This window comes from Lycorma delicatula, chromosome 1 (genome assembly GCF_047948215.1).
Source record: "Lycorma delicatula isolate Av1 chromosome 1, ASM4794821v1, whole genome shotgun sequence".
NCBI classification, from domain to species: domain Eukaryota; kingdom Metazoa; phylum Arthropoda; class Insecta; order Hemiptera; family Fulgoridae; genus Lycorma; species Lycorma delicatula.
The window spans coordinates 348,422,247-348,444,575 of record NC_134455.1 but is presented as its reverse complement, the minus strand read 5'-3'; the positions used below and the strand labels follow the sequence as shown (position 1 = coordinate 348,444,575).

The following is a 22,329-nucleotide window of genomic DNA, read 5'->3' as shown; positions in this document are numbered from 1 at the left end:
ATTTTGCTTGCATCATATTATTACTTTTTATGTGATAATAAAAATAATGATAATCCTAGATAAGTCGTTAAATTACGTAATAGTAATAAGAAAACAAATTTTCAGTATTGTAGTTAGAGGCTAATTAACATGAGTTTTATTTAAAACTCGGAACATTTAGATCCGTAACTCTACGTAATACTGCAGTCGCTTCAAGAAACACTGTTTAAAAATAGCTACGTCTCATAATTTTTTTAAGGATGATGTTTATTTATTTTTTTAATTCTTTTAAAAAAATATACGTAAATAATTAATAATTAAATATTTTTAAATAAATAATAGTAAAAAAAAAGTATAAAATTTTAATGTAAGTATAATCTATTAATAAATATTCGGTTACTAAAGTAGATTTCCTAGTATAACCTACATCTCTCTGTTTAGATACTGATATGGTATTTTTAGTAAAAAAAAAATCACTGGACCTTGTCAGATTATGTAAATATATTTAGCGTGAAATTATGTTATGATTATTAAGTTAAAAAATTATCATTTACATAACCAAAAAAAAAGTAAAATAAAAGATTAATCTGCAGTTGCGTGTTTTATTTTAAATAACTTATTAAGTTTAATGATTTTTAAAGAGTGGTTTCATTTATATTTGATTTACTAAATTTATATTATTTACATATATTTAAATGTATTGTTAATAAAACAAAAGTTATTTATTAAAAATAATACTGATAATCATTCTACTTTACGGTTTTTTTAAAAATAGATTTATTTTTTTATTTGTGTGTGTGAGTTTTTTTAATCATTAAATTTTTTATTTATTCTCTTTCATTTTTTAATCGTACATAAAATAATTTCAATTATAAAAATTCATTATGATAATTTTATTTAAATTTATATATATATTTTCTTCTCCGAAAGATTGCAGTTATGTATGCATATATATAATCCGAACTCCAATTTTCTGATTGTTCAACTATCCAGACTTTTTACATCCCCGCTAGGAAATTAAAAAAAAAAAATAATAAAAATACTATTTAAATAAAAATAGCTTTGTTTCAACATTAAATATATTTTTATCGATCTTTATTTTTACTAGGATTTTTAATTGATTTTTTTTTTTGCAATTCGTATAGAGTTCTGAAATATTTTTTTAATTTGAAATAAATTTATTTATTTATATTCTCGTTTTTATGTGATAACCATTTAATAAGATAATTTATATTCAAATCAGTACGTTTGATAAATCTTTTATAATTTTTTAATTATTGGGATTTCTGATTATCTGGATTCGGTCTTGCAAAAATCAATCCACATAATTGGCGTTCCACTATATAAAACTATTTACTCTATTTAATAAACATACTCTTAATTTAATTCGGTAATATACTTACAATATATTAAAGTTCACTAACACAATGTGTTTGTAATTAAAAAAAATTAAGAAATAATTTTGAAAACAGAACTTTTATATAAAAAAAGTAATTAAATAGAATTTTAATTTTATGTAAAAGTTTATAATATTCATCAATTAATATAAAAATATTTTGTTTATAGATAATATCCCTGCTGTATTTGTGAAGGTACAGTTTCTCAACGTATCCCATGTATAAATGTAACGCGTTACACTTGTTGCTTAAATTTTGTTTTTAAAAACTCCGTAAACTATTATAAACTATTATTATTTTATCACTTCTTTAAAATATTTCGTTATTTAAGTATTTAATTATCAGTAATGTTATATATTTATGTACAGTTTTTTTTTTTTTAATAAGAAATAAGTAAAAAATACTGACCGATTGTTGTCACAGCAGTCAAGCAGTATATGACAGAATTTAAAAAACTCCACGATCGTTGACCACTATAACTTGTTGTACCTGCTTCAAACGCTTCATGTAATTGTTCTTCAAAAGTCATTAATTTACGTCGAGCTAAACTCTTCCATTCTTCTTCACGAAGATTATGACTGCTCGTCCAAAGGGAGTCGACAAAATCACGTTTCACCCTTTTAACACCGCATTTATAAAACGATTCGAAAGCACCCTCAATAAAGCGAAACATTATACCTCCTAATCCGCAATAGATCATTAATATTATAAATGAGGACGCGCAATAATTTCTTAGTAATTTAATCTTTTTCAAATCATCTGCATGTTCTTCCAAAAAAGCGTTCCATTCTTGTCTTAATGTTACTTGTGGTGTTTCATCGTGCGCTTTTTGATATTTTTTTGGCGTTTTAATCGGTCTATTTTCTTGAGGAATTTCTTTAATCTCTCTTTCTAGTCTAATTAAAGCAGATTCTAAACTCCCCGGTTTCCAAAATTCATCGCTACTATCGTCAAAACTTGTTCGTTCTTTCGATAATTGTTTTCTTCGTTCGCTCGACGTCAATTTTTTCTTTTCTTGTGATTTTGGACTTTCATTTGACGGTGAAGATTTTCGTTCTTGCGATGACGATTTATTTCGTTCGATAGAAAGCGAAGCGTTACGTTTTTTATTTGATTTCTGTGAAGGTCTGGTTAAACTTCTATTTCTTTTACGAGGAACAGCCTGCGGAGGTTCTGTACCCGGTTCTCTTTCTAATGATTTTCCACGAGGTTGTGCAGCCCAATTTTGCCATGATTTCCACCACGATGACGAAGAATTCACGTTTCCTTTTTCTTTATCGTCTTCTTCTTCTTCTTCTTTTGGTTTCGTTTCATTTATTTTGTCTTCTACCGATTTCGGTAAACTTTTAACACGTTTTCGAAGGACAGGTTTTGGAGGAACTATCTGTTCGGTAACCTTTTCTTCCGGAGGAGTTTTTGCTTCTTTGATGAATCCCTCTTCATCTGAAGAAGACGATATATTACGACGTAGTTCACCGGGCGAAGAAAGACTTCGTTTGATTTGTTTTTCTTCTTTTTTAATATCTTTTCCGGGTTCAGGTGTTTGCGGTCTACGTATCCTATGACCCGTCGTAGGACTGCGTCGTCCTCCGAATCGACGACTCCTAGACACGCCCCCTGCTGCAAGCGCGGCTCGTGGGACTTCGTCCTCGTCTCCCATGCTCCCCCGCGACACTACTCTCTATTTTTATCTCTCCTGCATCATTTCTCTCCCCCCGTTCAACCGAGCTATAAATACCGCATTTTGAGATGTATCTGTTTACTGCGCTTGCGTTGTCTATCGATTCTTGTTGTTTCGTGTTTTGTCGTTAAGATAGCGTTTGAATACGGTAAGACAACAAAATTATCTGCAGTACAATTTTCGCGGTAAATTTGATTCTTTTTTTAAACATCGTAAGCATTAAAATTAATGAAAAAGAAAAACACAAATAACTTTATTCGTTTTTTTTTTTTAAAGATATCGTTAGATATGTTTGAAGCTTACGTGTTGGTGGGAGTAGCAGTAGGATTTTAAAATAACCAAACTTTTACATAATAATAAAATATTAAATAAACCAAACATTAATTCAAAATAAATTTCCGTGATTGAATGATAGCGTCTTGGCCTTTTATCCGAGCCTGAATTCCGTTAAGGCATGATGTTTTCCATACGTTACAAAATTCCATTACCATATTCCCACATACAAGCTTCTGTGGTGAATTATTATTCATCAGGTCAAAAAAAAAAAAAAAAAAAACTAATTTAAATAACAGAAAAATTACTATAAGTTACAGAAAATAAACAAATAAAATACATATCAATGAAAAACTATTATCAGTTATGAACAAGAGTTAATAACAATAATGATTAGTGAATATTTAATTTATTACTTATAAAAAAAACATTGCAACAACTGTTATTAACAGTGATTCTCAAACTGTGCGCCGCGAAATATTGTAAAAGCTTCATAGATAATTAAACCAAGACATTTATAATTATTCATTTAACGTTAATAAAGTAAAAAAATAATGATGATACACGAGTTTTATTTATTATTATCTCTTAGGAGTACTCATACTTTTACGTAGGATAGGGCGCAATGGAAAACTTTTAACTGAAAAAGGGCGCCTCGACTCGGAAAAGTTTGGGAATCATTGGTTATTATAACAAATGCAAAAATAGGCTTTACAGCAAAAAAAAGAAAAGAGTAAAGGAAGTCAAAACTAAAACAAAATCCGACGAAATTTAATTCGAAAAACAGTTTACCTATTATCCAATTTTTCTGCGCTTCGGTTATGTGATGTCTATTTTTTCTATTTAATTAAAAAGGAACAACTAAAGTTCCTTTTTAAAGGAGCTGGGTTACACGTAAATTACATTTTTCCTTAGTTTTATCTAACATGGTTTTCGCAGGCAGGAAAAGTCAGGAATTTTTGGGAAAACTTGAAAAAATTTCAGAGAATGCATTTTAATTACCGAATTATGTATTTTTAAAGTACTGTTAAAATATTTTATTTACTTTCCCGGCATCAGGAAGTGACGACCCCATCGCCCAGCACATTCCATCTGTACCAATATCAAGCAACCATTAACACGTCCTGTTCTTACTTACATTCCCTAATTGCATTTTTATATTAAAGTATGAATATTCAAAACTACAGTTAAAATTTTAGTTTATTTTAAAAGTTTAGTAAACAAAAAGTTATTGAAAAATTAAAAGGTTTTTTAACTGCTTTCTTGGAATTTCTCTCAAACCACCATGAATTTTTTTTGTATTTTAGCTAATTAATTACTTTTAAATGGCCTAAAAAGACTCTGTTTAATGACCAATGGTTAGATATAAATTTACACGCAGAATTCAGTCGGTTGAGAACAGGTAGGGATTTGTATCATCATTGTGAGGGTGTAAAAAAACATTTTGGACTGGGAAATACGGGACGAAAGACGAAATACGGCACGATAGAGGAAAGCAGCATAATGAAATAATTAAAATAAAGAATTCTCAGCCTTCCCGAAAAATTTTTTGTCTTCAGTATCTTTATAATTTTTTGTTTAATCAAATTTTTACTCAATAGAAAATTTATTAAGCATTTTATTTTGAACAAAATGACACCTTATTTGGAAAAAAATATTGAGAAACATTGCAGACAATTAACCCGACAGTATTTTTTGCACCGTAATGCAAGCAGATAATTTTTTACCTGTTTTTATTTCCTTCACTAAATGTAATAAAAATTTATCTAATGAATAATAATAGAAAATTAATAAAAATTATCAGCTGGCATTACGGTGCGAACACTGAAATATAGAAATACTGGAATGTGCACTTGCGTTAGAAATCCGTGCCAACAAAGATAGCTGATTTAGAGGTATACCTCTCTTTGACTATAGTCCGCTCAAAAAGTTTGTGACAATCTCTCATCACAAATAGCAAGTTATCTTTCATATTTCAAGTTATTGTAGAAAGTTTTTATAAAAACATTTATATGATAAAATGATTAACTCAACATTTATTTAATATTCATAAGCATTGAAATTTTTCTATTGATTAAATAGAATTATGAGATTTTATCACTTAATATTAACTACAATTAAGTATTATGGAATCACTTTCTGAAGGGACGGTACCTTAGGTACCGTAATTAATCATAATCTATTTTATTTAATTCCTTGTTAGTTACATAAAATGTCCAATTTTTTACGTAATAAGAATTTTAGAATGACAATACTATTAAATATGACTTTAGTTTCGTTTAATGTATGATATGAATTTAATAATTAAAAACGTTTTTATAAAACTGAAGTTGAAATATATTTATGTACATTCCCGCGTGATGTTATAAATCACTCTTGGAGTTTCCCTAAAAAGTCACAACGACTTTTCAAGGTACAAAAAATGGATTAGCAAATTATTGTTTGGTGTTCATAAGTTTCAATCATTTAAGTCAATATTTAGTAAATTTAAATTTAGTTAAATTAATTTACCTGTGTTTGAAAAGAAGATGTTTCTACAGTTAATTAGGCATATACGTAATACAAATTGATACGTCATTTATGCACTTAAAAGTGCATAAATTTAACTAATAATCTAATAAATAAAAAGATAACATTATTTTTATTCTTCACTTAAATTTCTAATCTGCTTTTAATTTCAATATAATTACCACTTAAGATTAAAGAAATAAATACTATAAATATAGCAGGGAGCAGAAGAGTTATTTTTCATTGTTTTAATTGTAAAGACATGTTTAAATTTAAGTTATAAATATACTAGGGGACTACGTCCCCTGGCATTTTTCTTACCTGTTATAATATAGGGAGAAACAATGATCGCTCATATCTCGACTTTTAGAGTTGAGGAAAAATTTTGGATGAGAAGTCATTAAGTGTGACTTTATTCGAGCGTTTTAAGCCATTTCCCAATATACCATGTAGATATCTATTTATTGCAATTTTCGTGTTTTCAGTATTTTTTTATCATTTTATAATACAGGGAGGATGTTTTATTCTGATCGATACATAAAATTCAAAATTTATAACTTTTGAAACTCAATCTATATATATATATAAAAAAAAAGAATGTTTGTTTGTTTGTCCCGAATATATATATATAATTAATCATATGTGACCATATATATAGCGCGGGCAAAGCCGCGATGAGGTGCTAGTGTTATATAAAAAAAGCTGATAATAAACTTGTAGGAATTTCCCATCACGCGGCTAAAGTTTCACATACAACTTAATTAAAAATATTTATCATTCTATTTAAATATAATATTTTATTCGTATCTAATTCAATGATTCTAACTAAAGCGCGTGCATACGGTGCTTAATTCGCATGGGTGTGGCGGTACTAGCGACGACGGTCGACACTAACTAATCTAATGTAACTTCACGACTTACATAGAAAAAAATTTCGATTGTACGGTTGGTATATCGATGTAGCCGCGAGGCTTAACGTACTAGGTATTGGGTGATCGAGTTCAAGAGCCGGCCAGACCGAGTTACCTTTTTACACATTATATTATTCATATATTTAATTCTACAGCTAATCTGTGACGTCTAAACATAGTAGACGACTACAACAAATTTTTTTGTGTGGTGGGAGTGCGATTTTACAAAACGTTTTTTTTTTGCAAATATTGTTATTTTTTAATCGTTAACAAATGTGCCTAAGAAAAATATGACTTTAATTAGGCGAAATCTTGAGATACTGAGGGTGACCTTGCTGTACAGCCACATTCCCTTGAACTTTTAAGTTTAAACATCAATGCCCTATATATAGAACCAATCTTACCAAGTTCAGTGAAAATCGGTCCACTAGTTCTGGAGATTTAAGGTGATTTAGAGGTCAACACCCTGAAAATCCGCGCTCGTACATACGAACATTAACATCCGTCTTTTTAATTTTTTGGGGTTTCTTAGGTATGAAAAGGTCAAGATCCGGTGAAAACCGCGTGTGCCCAAATTGGACCGATTATAATATTTTCTCTTCTAGAGCTACAATTCTGCTATAGCGCTATCTAGACGGGAGAGTAAAAATCGATTTCGAAAAAAAAATCTGTTTCCCTTTTTACTGCTTTTGTCTGATAGGCAGTGGAAGCTCGCGTATAGGCACTGGGGAACTGCAGCACCCTGATTTCCACTCAATGTTATCGATAACATTTAATATAGTGAGTCCTCTTTTCTTTATACTTGTATTATATATAATCCTTAAGCTTAATTTTACATCGTTTTGCAATACGAAAGAAAAGGTCGATAGGTAATTGGAAGATATTGAGTTATACGAAGGAAATGAGTTACAAACTGGAGTTATAGAGGAAGAAGAGGAGATCGAAGAGAATGAAAAGGGAGGTACAATACTGAGATCTGAATTTAATAGGGCATTAAAGATTTGATTGGGAGAAGGGCTCCTTGGATAGACGGGATACCTGCAGAATTACTGTGCAGTGCAGGTGAGTAAGGGATAGATAGATTATATAAACTGGTGTATAATATTTACGAAAAGGGAGAAATTCCGTCAGACTTCAAAAAGAGTCTTGTTGTCATGATACCAAAGAAAGGAGTAGCAGATAATTGTGAAGAATACAGAAAAATTAGCTTATGCATCAAACATTTTAACTAGAATTCTGTACAGAAGAATTTATTATCAGGTACCATAAAAATTAATACAATTACGATCTTACTGAGAAATACGTTTGTTTAATCTGGGTTTGAACCGTTCAACCAGTTTAAAAATATTAAGAAAAATCTACAAAACAATTATTTTAAGGTAAGATTATATACACTGTTGTCGGATCGGGAAAAAAATTTAAGTTACAATTTATATAAACGAATGTTTTTTACGCGTTATTATGATCTATCTTCATCAAGTGTTTTGCCTGGCGGCAAGTCCCTTAGCCCGTTGTCGCAACCAGTTTTATCATCGCCTTGCAATTCCTAATCTTTACCTCATCTACAAAATTCATCCTTCTTTTTTCTTCTTACTTTCTTTCTGCTCCTACAGACCCTTCTAATCCATTTGTCAAGATTGCACTTCCTCTAATCACGTATCCTAACCGTTTCCTTTATTTTTATGCTATTTTTTCTTTAATCCTGTTCATCACTTCCTCATTTCTTACTTTATACCATCATCTCACTTTCTCCATATCCATATCTCAAAAGCCTCAAACCAGTCCTTCCTGATCACCCACTCTCCACTTCCGAACAGCACGGAAGTTCAGCACCGCCTATATATACACTCCATATATAGCAGTTGGCTAATCTGCTCCTTTATTTTAAATTCAGAATTTCAGGACATAGTGATTTCCAGTTATAACTGAAGGCTTCCTTTATCATAGTTTTCCTTCATTTTATTTCCACTTCGCTCTTCTAGCCCTTTTGTCGCCTTTCAGTACACCATTAACTTATTAACTACAGATCGGCTGCGAGCTTATTTTGAAAAGTACCAAAAAAGGTTACAAATTTGTAAATACTAAAAATAGCTGTTTTTATAACAGTGAATTAGACCTTTGAAAAATTAAAATACTTATAATTTTCTTTAAAAATGGAAATGCTCAGCGAGGTTCTTATTGTATTAATTTACAAAAAAATGTTTGAAAATTTCACCATTGACATCGATGCACTTTCAATTCGTTTCCTTACATTTTCTGTTGCTAATCTAATATCTGTGCGTTCCTTAATGAGAGTAGCAGCATTGAGAATGCGAACGATTAGTTCATCATATTTGTTCACGTTTTGCTTGCATACCTTGCATTTAATCCATTCCCATAAACAATAATCTAAAGGAGTAAGGTCCGGTGATCTAGGTAGCCAATTTACAGGCCCTCTATGTCCAATCCATATATCAGTAAAGTATTTCTTAACTGCAGTAATAAGCCCTCATTGAGAGCTTTTCAACGATATATCATAAGTGGTACTTATTTTCATCGGTTCCAGAGTTATAGCCAGATAAAATTTTAATTAATGAAATATTTAATCTTACAAGGGAAGCCACATCGGTTCGAATCCGACTTCATCTCCTTTTTTTTAAATTTAAATATATTGATTTATTAATCATTATTAACCATTGATTGTAAAAAAAATTACAATAAATAATAATTCAATAATATCGATGAAAAAATATCAAAAGTTATTAATGAAATAAATTTTATGCACTTTTAAAAATGTGTGTATATAATACACATTTAATAGGCGTTCAAGGAAGTCATGTAGTGTCCACATCAGAAATCTTTTTGAATAGAAAAGTGAATATGTGATACATTTTTACAAAAAAAGAAAAAAAAATGATGGCGAAAACTATTTATAGATAAATAACTTCGTTTTTTAGTAAAAGTAAGAAAAATTGCAAAGAGAAAAATCGCGTTACTAATAAAACAAGGTAATATGTAGTAACTTTATTATTTTGTATTACCTTCAGAATTATATCGCATAATAAACTTCTAATATTGAAGTTAAAAACAAAACGTGAATAATAACTTCTCAGTAATAAATAACGCTAATAATAATTAGACGCAACAACTAATAATTTGAACACTACTACAAATTAAGTGTCAGCCGTAAATAATAATTTACGAGTATACTGTTAAAGGTCAGCTGATATTATTTACTTTATTTATCACAATATTTACTTAAAAAATTTAATTAAATGTTTTCCTGATTTACTTCGTACAATAAATTTTTCAACAAACGACTAAAAACGTTTTTTAATGTATTACAAATTTAGAGTAATAATTTAGCTGTTACAAAAATATAAAACTGGGAAAGTTATATAAATTTTTTTGCTATTTTTTTAATAGAATTATGGTCTTTGTCGGAATCTTTGTTTGTATATTCTCGCATCACGCGAGGACCAACCGACCGATTGTTTTCAAATTTGTAGGATACATTCGTGTTTTTTCAGTGTAGTTTTTAAGCCGTAGACCGAGGGCCAAACCCGTTTGGGGAGTGAAGTTGTGAATTAAATATATTCATTAAAGAAAAAAAAATTAATAATTTAATAATTAAAAATTAAACGCACCATAATTGTTTCGGATAGAGTTCGGAAAAATTAAGTAGACGAGCTAGTTTAGATACTTGGGTAAAGTTATCCAATCAGATGTAATCTATTAGATGAAAAAAATCTAACTTCATCGTTAGAATCATTAACCTTTTTGTTTTTGCGAAAAATATACATAAATAACACTTGCATATCATTTTCCGTTTATTTTATTTGATGAAAATATAGAACGGAAACAATTTCTTCCATTACGCCGGAAGGCGGAGGTAGATTTTATCGGTGCTAAGTAGGGGATAAAAAAGATTTTCACCTTAAAGTTAATAAAACTTCAAATTTACTCGATACGACAATGGTTGCATGTGAAAAAAGTTTCACATATTTAGCATACGACATCTTACAATTCCAGCAACAGTTTGGTCATCCCTTGCCGTAAAGGTTGGTCATATCAAAAATTGTTACAGACAAAAGTTTTAGTTATTTTTTAGGGGACTAACGACCACTTTTAATCGATTCGATGCTGTGCCTATTAAGGGGGCTATGATTTTTTGTTATCTTCAAAACCCAATTTTTTTTAACCCCTGGGACAATGGTTGGTGATATCAAAAAACTTTACTTAGATAAGTTTTTGGCCCTTATCCAAAGAATAGCAGGAACGTAAACGAGTTCGATATTCACTTTATAACGACGTTTTGTTTTTGCGAAAAAGTTCCCCTCCCATTTCCACCCCCATGGTCCGATTTTGGCCATTAATGAACTCGACCGAGATTTTGGGTCGTTATATTAGAAAATGATTGGTGGAAAATTATGGCAGTTATCGTGTCCACATGAAAGTGAAATATGTATATATATATATATATATATAAATTTATATCTAACGTTTGAACTGAGGATGGTTTTGGGTCTGGGGGATGTGAAACCCGAAGATATGTCGCAATTCTCCGGAAGTCGAATCGTGGTACACATTATAATAGATAGTTTTCTTATGAAACTACATAATACAACGGTTTTACTAAGTATATTTATTCAGATATAAAAACAACTGGTGGTAATAAAAATTTGATATTTTTACATCTTATTCATCTAATTCTTATTTTACGTAATATAAGTTTGATTAAATAATTTTTAAAAAGTCTATGATGATTTTCTCTGCGAAAAAAACGGGATCTGATGGGCATTAAATGTTAATTTCGGTGTCGTTGGAATTGTCAATACAACACAAATTCCATTACAATTATTTGAATTTGAAATATAATGATGAAATTAAAACGAGTGTTGGTGGACGATTGTTCTCTCGGTCAAGTGGATATGTTACGGTAAATTTAATAAATCCGGTGATTATGGATTATTTCCGGTTAATACGTATTATCGTCTCCAATGTTGGATAATTTTATAAATATATATAACAATATATTAAAATACAGTATTTTGTATTGATTATACATAATCACCGGATTAATCAAATTTACCGTAACATATTGTATATATATATATATATATATATATATATGAATCTTATATATATAAAAATCAATGTTTGTTTGTCTGTCTGTTCCAACTTAACTCGAGATCTACCGGACAGATTTGTCTAAAATTTTGCACACCTACACTTTGAAGCCCTGCGGTGAACATAGGCTAATTTTTTTGGACCTCCGACATAACGGTTGCGAGTTATCGGCGTTAAAGATATTTTTTTCCATTTTGACAACATTGGATTCATTTGTTCGCATGCCTTAAAAGTTAAATTTCATGTGAGTTTAGTTTGTTTTTGTAATTCGATGCGGATTCGAGTTCCAATTTTGACGATACTTAACGATTTGGCGTTATCGAAGTATACGTGTAAAAGTTAATTTTTTACAATTTTGACATTTTTGCCTTTAAATTTTCAAAATGACTGATTTTCAAGAAAAATTTAATTTTTAGCTAACATTTTTTGAAAATGACAATTGATCTAACAGCTAGCATTGATCAATTTTGAAAAGGGCTGAAGTTTTAACGTACAGTTGTTCCCTAAGTTTCAATTGATTTAGCGCACATGCATATGTAATTTTTACGATTCATTCACTACAATTTTTAACAGCTGTTTAAAAACATAAATAAATAGCTGCTTTTGTTTATCATGTGTGTGTGTGTGTTACTAATTTAAAGTAACGTATTTAACTGTATTTAACGTGTAAAGTATTTAACTGCAATCTTTTAAGTTCTGTGACCTTTTTTCAAAACATCATACCATGCTTAAAAGACATTCTTCAATCGGTAGAAATACAAAAAAATCGCGTATGATGAAAAACTGTTGGTGCGGCAGAGACTGAAGACGAAAGACAGTCAAGATTGGAAAGCGACGAATACACACAGCTCAATCCCGTTCGACTGAAACGACTGAGCAACTGGAAATACGTTTAGAAAGCGACCGAATACGGACGGATCAATCCCGCTCGACTGAAACAACTGAGCAACGGGAAATGCGATTAATATGCGTCCGAACTCGCATATTATGATTTTGTAATTTTTATAAATCTCCATGAAAAGTATCCGTGTAGCATTAAAAAATTTAGAATTCGTCGTTTCTAACCCATCAATTTTTCAAATTAAGTTATTTAAATTAAATTTAAAACTATAAAAGCGTTTAAATTGAGTCGCAAAGTTTTCAGTTACAAAATTTAGGTTGAAAATTTATTACAAAGGATAGCTTAGTAAAAATGAACCCTAACTAAGAAAAGTATTGTATTTATTTAATACTGATTCATGTAAAAAATTTGAAGTTATTTTTCCAGACTGTATGCAAACATCAGAAGGTGGGGGGGGGGGGTGGTTGAGGGGGGTTTCCCCCTCAGTTAAAAAAATAAAAATCACGTTTTTTCCGAATTATCTACCGAAAATGTTTTCACAGTTGTTATATGGGAGTTATTTCTTGAGGGGGGTTTGGGGTCGCAGCCCCCATGTCGGTAAATTACAAAAAAAATGGATATTCTGTTATCAGATAACGTATCTAAATTGCATGAATTTTTTTCTAAAAACAATAAGCTCTTAACTTGGAGTAAAGTTGATATAACTTCAAAAATTTTCCAGTTGAAAAAAGAACTTTGGAAACCTGGAAAACCAAAGCGCCGAGCAAAGCGAGGCCTGGCTGGGAAGTCCGGCGAAGCCAGGCCGAGCGGCCAGTATATATATTATATATATATATTTATAGGCCTAAAAAGATTAATGACAATTAAAAACAAAGGAGGGTGCATAAACTATTAAATTTGAATAAGTTTGACAATTAAACATTTTTTTGTTAAAAATACTGTGTTCGGATTAATTTGTTCGCCTCTTTATCTAGAAGTAAACTACTCTGTGTGGTCCTACATTGACCGATGACGAAAAAAGTAAAAATTAAATTTATTTCTGTGTCCGTGGTGACAGAATTTAATTTAATTTTATTAATCAATTTCTGTCAAATAAATTGTGAAGTTTTCCACATCAAAGGTCTATGATGTCTGTGTACTTTAGTTACCATAGTGACTGCTATTGTGTCTTGTAATTAATTTAGTTTCTTTTTCAGGTTTTCATAAAGCCCCGAATAATTTAATTGTTATTTATCAGAATTATTTTCACAACCATGAGGGTAACGAATAATGTCTTAGCTAGACGGTCGGGCGAGATTAGCGAGTCCAGACCGTTTAGTATTTAAAAAGTTTCCAAATCGTTGAATTATAAAAAGAAGAGAATAAAAATTAGTTTTTTTATACTGAATTTTTGCTTAGATGAACACTAATTGGTCTTCTTGATGCCAACTGTCTTTAGTTGTTATAAAGGATTTTTATATATATATTAATTTATTAAGCTTTGCTTCGTTAGATTTCATTCCGGCCTTAAAAATGACTTCTTTTAGGGGAATTTTTTTTTTCTGTTTCCCTGTGAGTTGGTATTTTATTTGTAACAAAAATACAGAAGTTTTTCTTATCTTTTGTAACGTTACATTTGTTTCGTCTCCCTGTTTCCGTTTAATACTGAAAATGTTTGTTACTTTATGTCGGTACTTAATCTTAAACAGATGAAGATTAGGTAACTATATAGTAGACTATTTAAAACGGTCTTTTTAAGCGTTTATTTTTATCTTTAAAAAAAATATAAATTAAAAAATGGTGTAGATTATTAGTCTTATGTTAAACTTTCTGTCTGCCTGCCTTGTTAGTTCTTTTAAGTGCTTATATGTAATTAAATTGTTTAATCTGGACGGTGTGAATGATATGTTATATATATTGCGTTAAGAATAAATAGATATGCTACCCCCATTGATAAAAAAATGCTTGCTCTAGCATTTTTCTGGGTGGGTGAAATAAAACCATGATAAAACATTGATTAGAACAGCAACACAAAAAACAATTATAAAGAAAAATAGATAAATAAATGAAAAAAATAGATGTGATTAGAATTCATATAAAGTATTTAAGATACAAACAAATGAAATCATATTGAAGTAGATATAAACATTAAATATAAACAAAATACTCAAACGTAATTTAACAGTTAAATAGCGTTAATGAAAGTTGAGAACATGTTGATGTACATTTTTAATAGGGGTAGAAATTCAGCTTTTTATAAAAAATTTCAATTAGTATTATTTGAAATAGATTAACCCATTTTCTTTTTCCTTTTAGCTTCCGGAACCACTGTAAGGTATTACTTCAGAGGATGATATGTATAAATGTAAATTAAGTGTAGTCTTGTACAATCTCAGGTCGACCGTTCCTGAGATATGTGGTTAATTGAAACCCAACCACCAAAGAACACCGGTATACATGATCTAGTATTCAAATCCGTGTAAAAGTAACACACCTTTACTAAAATTTGGACCTTAGAACTCTTGACTTCGAAATTAATATATTTTCGATGACGACTAGACCAACCCGGAGAGTTATAATAGCCTGACCCTAGTATTATTTAAAATAAACTAATCCCCAAAATCAGCTGATTTTCGAAGTGGAGAGTTCTAAGATTGGTGTTTTTGAAAAGGTAGTCTTTTATATGAATTTGAATACTAGATCGTAGATACCGGTGTTCTTTGGTGGTTGGGTTTCGATTAACCACACGTCTAAAAAAAATATGACCTTAATTGGACGAAGTCATGAGATACTGAGGTTGACCTTACTGTACAGCCTCACCCGTTTGACCTTTTAAGTTGAAAATTTAATGGCATCATTGCCTTATATATAGAAGTAATCTGGCCAAGTTTGATGAAAATAGGTCGAGTATTTCTGGAAATATAAGGTGATTTAGGAGCCAACACCGAACACACACGCGCGCGCATACAAACATTGACATCCAGAATATTTTCATCGACAAGGTGTCAACAAAATTTCAAGATCCGATGAAGACCGCATATGCTCAAATTGGACCGATTACAATACTTTCCCTTCTACAGTTACAGCTCTACTATGGCACTATCTTTACCATTCGTTCTCAGAGTGGGCAATTACGTCCCCTTGAGGGCGCTGGAGACCTTCAGGGGGCCGTAGAAGGCCCACAGAAAATTGAGGACGTTTTCAGGCGGTCTAGGAAGGTGGCTGATTAAAAAAAGGAAAAATTTATATTTTCTTGATGTTTCAAACTAAAATTAAATACCTACTACACTAGTACAAAAGATTAAAGGGACACCTATATTTTACGATAAAAAATGATTGAATGAATTGAATTTTAAGCTGTAGCGACGTTGCTAACCAAAAAGAGAAATCGGCTGCACGAACGCGGCGACTTACGGCTGTTTTCAAGTAAATTCGAGCTTGGTATTAACAAACTCGTTATAGCACATCAGATTTATCCTCACATTAATGTAGATGTAATTTTTCAATTGAAAGCTTGTTTTAATTATTGTATTGTTACATTGAATGTTTTATCACTATTGCTGTTATGTTAATTATATACATACAATTGTAATTTTTTTGAAAGCAGTTTTAAGAAACGTACTTAAAAGTATGATTAAATATGCGTTTTAATTGTTCTCATTTAAAATGTATGTTTCAGTTAAGAAATAGGATCTGCCACGTTTAGAAACAATAATTGCAATTGTTGCTTTTAAGAGCGCATCTTAAAAACAGCAATTTCAAAAATTTTTTAACAGATGGTAGGATTAAAAATTTTGGGGGCGCTGGATAATTTTTTATTCTCATTGTGGACGATGGGCGAAAACGTTTGAGAATCAATGATTTAGACGGAAAAGTAAAAGGCGGAATCGTAGTTTAAATAGAAAGGGTAGGGTTGTAACTCATCATTTTAATGGTCATTGAAAAAAATTACATAAAAAAACGGACTATGATAATATTAAATAAAATTGCGAACATTTAATATATTTTACAGCTGATTTCAAAAGTGATCTACAGTACACCTTTCAGTAATGGTCTCAAATCGGAAAACAAATTGTTTTCATGTAGGAATATTAGTAGGATTTTTTATTAGTGATTAATTATTGAAACAGTTATTTAAAAGGTACTTTAATCAAACCAAAAAGTATTAACATGGTTTCCCCTGAATCCATTCAGGAAAATGATGGGGCGTTCTTTTTTTATACATGAAATAGGGGTTTCTACCCTTTCCTTGCGTGATCTGTATAATGCTTATTGATTAGAATAAAAAATTATTTATTTCCTTTTGAGATTTCATTTGTAAAAAATTAAATGGTGGCCGTTTTGGTTAGAATTGACTTAGCTCGTTAGCTTTTACAGTCATAAATCTTGTTTTTCAATGCCCTGTAATATAATTTGCCGCAACCCTACTCTTTTTAAAACTTTTTTTTAGTTTTGATTTGTTTTTTTTTTCACTGGGGCACCCTTTGGATTTGGGATTTGGTGGTTTGATACCGAAAAATAAATTGTTTTAAGGTAGGATCATTTGCTTAATCAAATTTTTTATCTCTTCTTTAAAGTCTTATTTAACGATCTCAATACTCTTCTAGCGTTCTATATATATTTATAGCTATAAAATTTCAGTTAAATAATGCTAAGCACATTATACAATATTAAAAAAAAGAAAATTATTTAGGCAATCTTGCTTATTACCAAGATATTTGTATGTATAGATCCATGAGATTATTTGCTTATAGATTTGTATGAAACAAACAGTTGTATAACTTTCCAGCTTCGCCCTTGACAGATTTTATTTCAAATACACCATATAAGGCTTTTAAATAACAATTATTTTATTATTAGGACATAAAATCGATCTAATCAGTTAAGAAATACGAATTGGAAAACAAAGTTTTTGGAAATATATTCTAGATAAATTTAATAAAATATTCTAGAAATCGGTTTTTAAAGACAGTTCCTAGAGATTCTAGCGATATTTCAATAGAGGATAGAAGTTAACTAATGTATCACATTTACCGTGTAAAAATTAATATTCCAAATCCTTAAAACGAACAATTTTCTTCTTAAATTAAAATCTTTTTAATGATACTGAAGGAAGAAAGATAATAAAATGCGAAATTTCTCAAGTCTAACAACTTTGAGAATTTTTGAAATCAGTTTTATTTGAGCTATATCCTACCACGATTTGAACAAACAAGTTGTCATTTTTTTCATCATTTGATAAAGCTATTATTTAGGCAGTTAGAAAAAAAAATTAATGTTCGGTATTTTGGAATATTCAACGGTAAAACGTACATACTTATTTGTGTTTCGAATATATTATTGGGTACATGCGCGACAAATTTAAAAAAAATATCTCAATCTGTTCTTTTAATATAAATTTTAATTAAAAAACAAATTGGTGGACAAAGGGTAAATAAAACGAGTTAAGAATTTGTCCATGTTTTGTTTATTATTTTATCCCCTCAATCAGTTCCTTACTTTTGAATACAATACCTCTCTGGATACCCTGTCGGAGGGGGGGGGGGGATATAGGTACTGTTATGCCCTCTTTTCTAATGGGGATTGAAAATCAGGCCGAAACTGGACTGTTGATATTTAGCCAAATATTTCGACAACTTTTTTTTATTAACAGGTTTTCGATGAGGAAAAAATTGGTTAGAAATATTATTGAATATCTGTCACCCGTAAATCCAATCGAATTAAAATTTTGAAATTTTAAATAACATAAAAAATTACTAATATTTGGGTACTATGGTGTCAGAGGACTGAAAAAACGAAATGGAAATTAAAAGAAAAATAGAAATAGCAAAGGAAGCCTTCAGTAAGAAAAGGAAATTACTATGTAGTAAACGTACTAGACTTGAGTTAAGGAAGAGGTTTGACAAACGCTATTTCTCTTGTGTAGAAGTGAAGCATGAACGATGAGGAAGAGGGAAATGAAGTGGAATAAGACTTTTGAGATGGGGATATAAAGAAAGATGAATTGATAAAGTAAGGAATGAGGAAGTAATGAACAGGATTAAAGAAGGAGCATTTGTGTGGGAAGTATAAAAAAGAAAAGGAAGCTGTTTGGGCCATTTGGTTAACGGAAGTGGAATCTTGACATCTTTGGCGGAAGGGTGCATAGGAAGAGAAAGGAAGCGAGGAAAAAGAAGGATGATATTAATAGATGAGATGAAGATTGGAAACTATAAGGTGATGAAACAGAATGCTTGGAAAAGAAATGGGTGGAAGCAGAGGGTGACGTAAGAGACGTGTTGTCGCCAGGCAGAACACCAGTTGATTATGAAGTACTTTCTTTAATCATTCTAAAACACTATTTTCTACGACTCCTGCAAAAAAAGTAAAAAAAAAAATAATTGGGAAAACTTCCTTTCCCTTGTTTAATTTTATCTAAAATTTAATGCCACTCTAAGACCCATATACCGGGTGATATTTAAGTCTGGAAACAGTTTTACTGCATATCTGAGACGTATTTGGTGGCAGAAAGAAATAGCATTCTACGTAGTTAAAAAATCTGCATTATGGTGGGGTTTTAATTTTTGTCAGCCATCTTGGATCACTTTTTTTTAAATAGGAAGTCATATTAATATGACAAGACACATAATTTCGATTTAAAATTTTACTAGAAAAATAATGGTGAAACCCGTTTTTCTGTTAATGCCTTTGTTATAGAGTTATAAGCATTCAAAGTTGCGATGATGGAAAAAGCATGTGAACAATAAAACGAGGTAAAACGCGCTGCATGAACAATTTTAGTGCAATTTACATTCATGCAAACAATAACGAACTTTAAACAGCGCTATAATATTGATGATAATAAACAATATCGAATAATTAACAACACAATAACAAATTAATATTTGTTATTGGCTATATTAACTGATACTTTTTTAAATAAAAATTAACTTCCAGTGTTAATATCAGTTGATATTTGTTGCTTACCGTAAATGAAAAAAAATCAGCTAGAATTACTTCCTTAAATAATGTGAACTGGACACCACATAACTTCTTTGTACGCCTATTAAATTAAATATACACATTTTTAAAAGTACATAAAATTCTATTTCACTGGTAACTTCCGAATATTTTCATATTTTTTTTATATTGTTATTGTTGAAATATTGTTTCTTGTAATCACAGGTTAATAATTATTAATAAATCAGTATATTTAAATTGGAAAAAAAGGAGATGAAGTCGGATTTGAACCGATGTGCCTTCCCCGTGTAAGATCGATATATTTCATTAATTAAAATTTTATTTGACTCTGGAACCATTGAAAATAATTACCACTTATGGTATATCGTTAAAAAACTCTCAATGCGGGCTTATTACTGCAGTTAAGGAAAAATCCAAAATCCATATGTTTTTGATTTTAGGCTTTTTTTTGGACACCTTTGGTCCAATCGATTGCAATCAAAAGGGGAGATGCATCTCCCCTTTTGATTGCAATTAAAAAAAAAAACTTCCTACAATTTCACTCCAAAATTTCAACATCCTACGGCTAATCGTTTTTGAGTTATGCGAGATTCGTACGTACGTATGTACAGACGTCACGCCGAAACTAGTCAAAACGGATTCAGGGATGGTCAAAATGGATATTTTCGTTGAAATCTAAAAACTGAAATTTTTCGCGATCGCGCAGTACTTCCTTTATTTCATACAAGGAAGTAAAAATGAATTTCACCTTGTTTTACTTGTAAAATTTTAAATCGAAATCATGTTTTTGTCATATGTCCACCATCCTATTTAAAAAAATTAAGTTTGATTCAATATGGCGAATCCAAGATGGCAGACAAAATTAAAAATGTGCACTAAATAGTGCACATTTTTTTTTTTTTAACGATGTAGAACGTATTTTCTTTCTGCCTCCAAATACCTCTCAGCATATGAAGCTGTTTCCATACTTAAATATCAACCGGGATAGAACATTTTTAACCATTTTTGAAATTTATATTTTGAGCTAATCTAAGAAATAAAAATACAGGTTAACACACGTATCTAGGTAAAATCTTCCAGAAAGTTTTATTTTTTTATTTTTTTGAATATTTGAATCTTGAAATGGCGATTTTTAAAAATAAAAACTCGATACCAAAAATTTTTAGCCCATCTACACTTTTTTTTTTATTGCTATTCTGCAGAAGCAATACATTTATAGAACGAAAGTAGAAATCAAACGTAATTTTCACAGTAGAAAAAAACGAATATTAGCTTTTATATTCTAAATTTATAATAGACTATTAATACATTTATTTACAAAAGAAAAATGTGGTTTGTCTTAATATAGGTCTTTATATATATCTTGTATTATTTTTAAAACTTGCATCGGCACGTGTGTTTATTATTAATGTAAATAAATTAATAATTTACGAAAAATATCCTGCTAGCGACGTCTTTTATAAATTTTTATTTTGTCGTACACTTTTAAGTGGCTGTAACATTTAAACGTTTAATAATAACCGTTTAACGTTAAATAAATATTAAACGTTTAATTATAAATAAGTTGGTACTGTTAGAGTATTTATTAAATAATAAAATAAATAAGTTTTTCTTTCTACTACATTAATATATATTTTTTAAATATATTTTATGTAACAATTATTTATTTCTCGATTTGTAAAAGAAATACACGAGAGCATTGCCATAATACGCTTTAACTAATTCTTACAATAGTTACAAATCTTTCTTCTTCGATTTTAAATTAGTATAATTGAATTTTTTGTGAACTGATGATTGTAATGACAGAACTAAATCTTTAACAAAATGATAATCAGATCTCGAAATTCGTTCTTTTGAAAAAAAGCCTCATGGCTTAAAAATCGTATGATCGAACCGATACTTGACAAAATTGTAATTAAGAATTTTTTTTTCTTCAGTCATTTTACTGGTTTGATGCAGCTCGTCAAGATTCTCGATCTAGTATTAGTCGTTTCATTTTGGCATACCCCCTACAGCTTACATCCCTAAAAAATTTTTTCCATACTCCAGACGTTTTTTCCTTCTACCTGTCCCTCTAATATTAAAGCGACTATTCCAGGTTGCCTTAATATGTGTCCTGTAAGTCTGTTTCTTCTTTTAACTATATTTTTTCAAATGTTTTTTCTTCATCGATTTGCCGCAACACCTCTTCATTTGTCACTTTATCCACCCATCTGATTATAGCACCACATTTCAAAAGCTAATCTTTTCTTCTCAGATACTCCGATCGTCCAACTTTCACTTCCATATAAAGCGACGCTCCAAACATATACTTTCAAAAATCTCTTCCTGACATTTAAATTAATTTTTGATGTAAACAAATTTCTGACTGAAAGCTCGTTTCGCCTGTGCTATTCGGCATTTTATGTCACTCCTGCTTCGTCCATCTTTAGTAATTCTACTTCCCAAATAACAAAATTCTTCTACCTCCATAATATTTTCTCTTCCTATTTACAAATTCAGTGGTCCATCTTCATTATTTCTACTACATTTCATTATTTTAATTTTGTTCTTGTTTATTTTAATGCGGAAGTTCTTCCGTAGCACTTCATCTGTGCAGTTCATTGCTTCTTCTAAATTTTTTTACTCTCGGCTAGAATTACTATATCATCAGCAAATCGTAGCATCGTTATATTTTCAAATTGCACTGTT

The 22,329-nt window shown here is 30.1% G+C and overlaps 2 protein-coding genes across 7 annotated transcripts in view; one reads left to right on the top strand and one right to left on the bottom strand.

Moving 5' to 3' along the window:
* Positions 1-22,329, top strand: part of LOC142334444 (uncharacterized) — a 593,558-nt gene that overhangs the window by 32,196 nt on the left and 539,033 nt on the right. The window lies entirely within an intron of this gene.
* Positions 1-22,329, bottom strand: part of LOC142334445 (potassium channel subfamily K member 18) — a 385,818-nt gene that overhangs the window by 73,893 nt on the left and 289,596 nt on the right. The window contains exon 1 of one of the 2 annotated variants that reach the window (XM_075382448.1): positions 1,785-3,076. The exons of the other annotated variant lie outside the window; for it this stretch is intronic. Within the exon in view, the coding sequence (XP_075238563.1) occupies positions 1,785-3,036 (1,252 nt within the window). The 5' untranslated portion in view covers positions 3,037-3,076. Of the gene's footprint in view, positions 1-1,784; positions 3,077-22,329 lie in introns of those variants that run through there. 2 annotated transcript variants of the gene reach the window in all.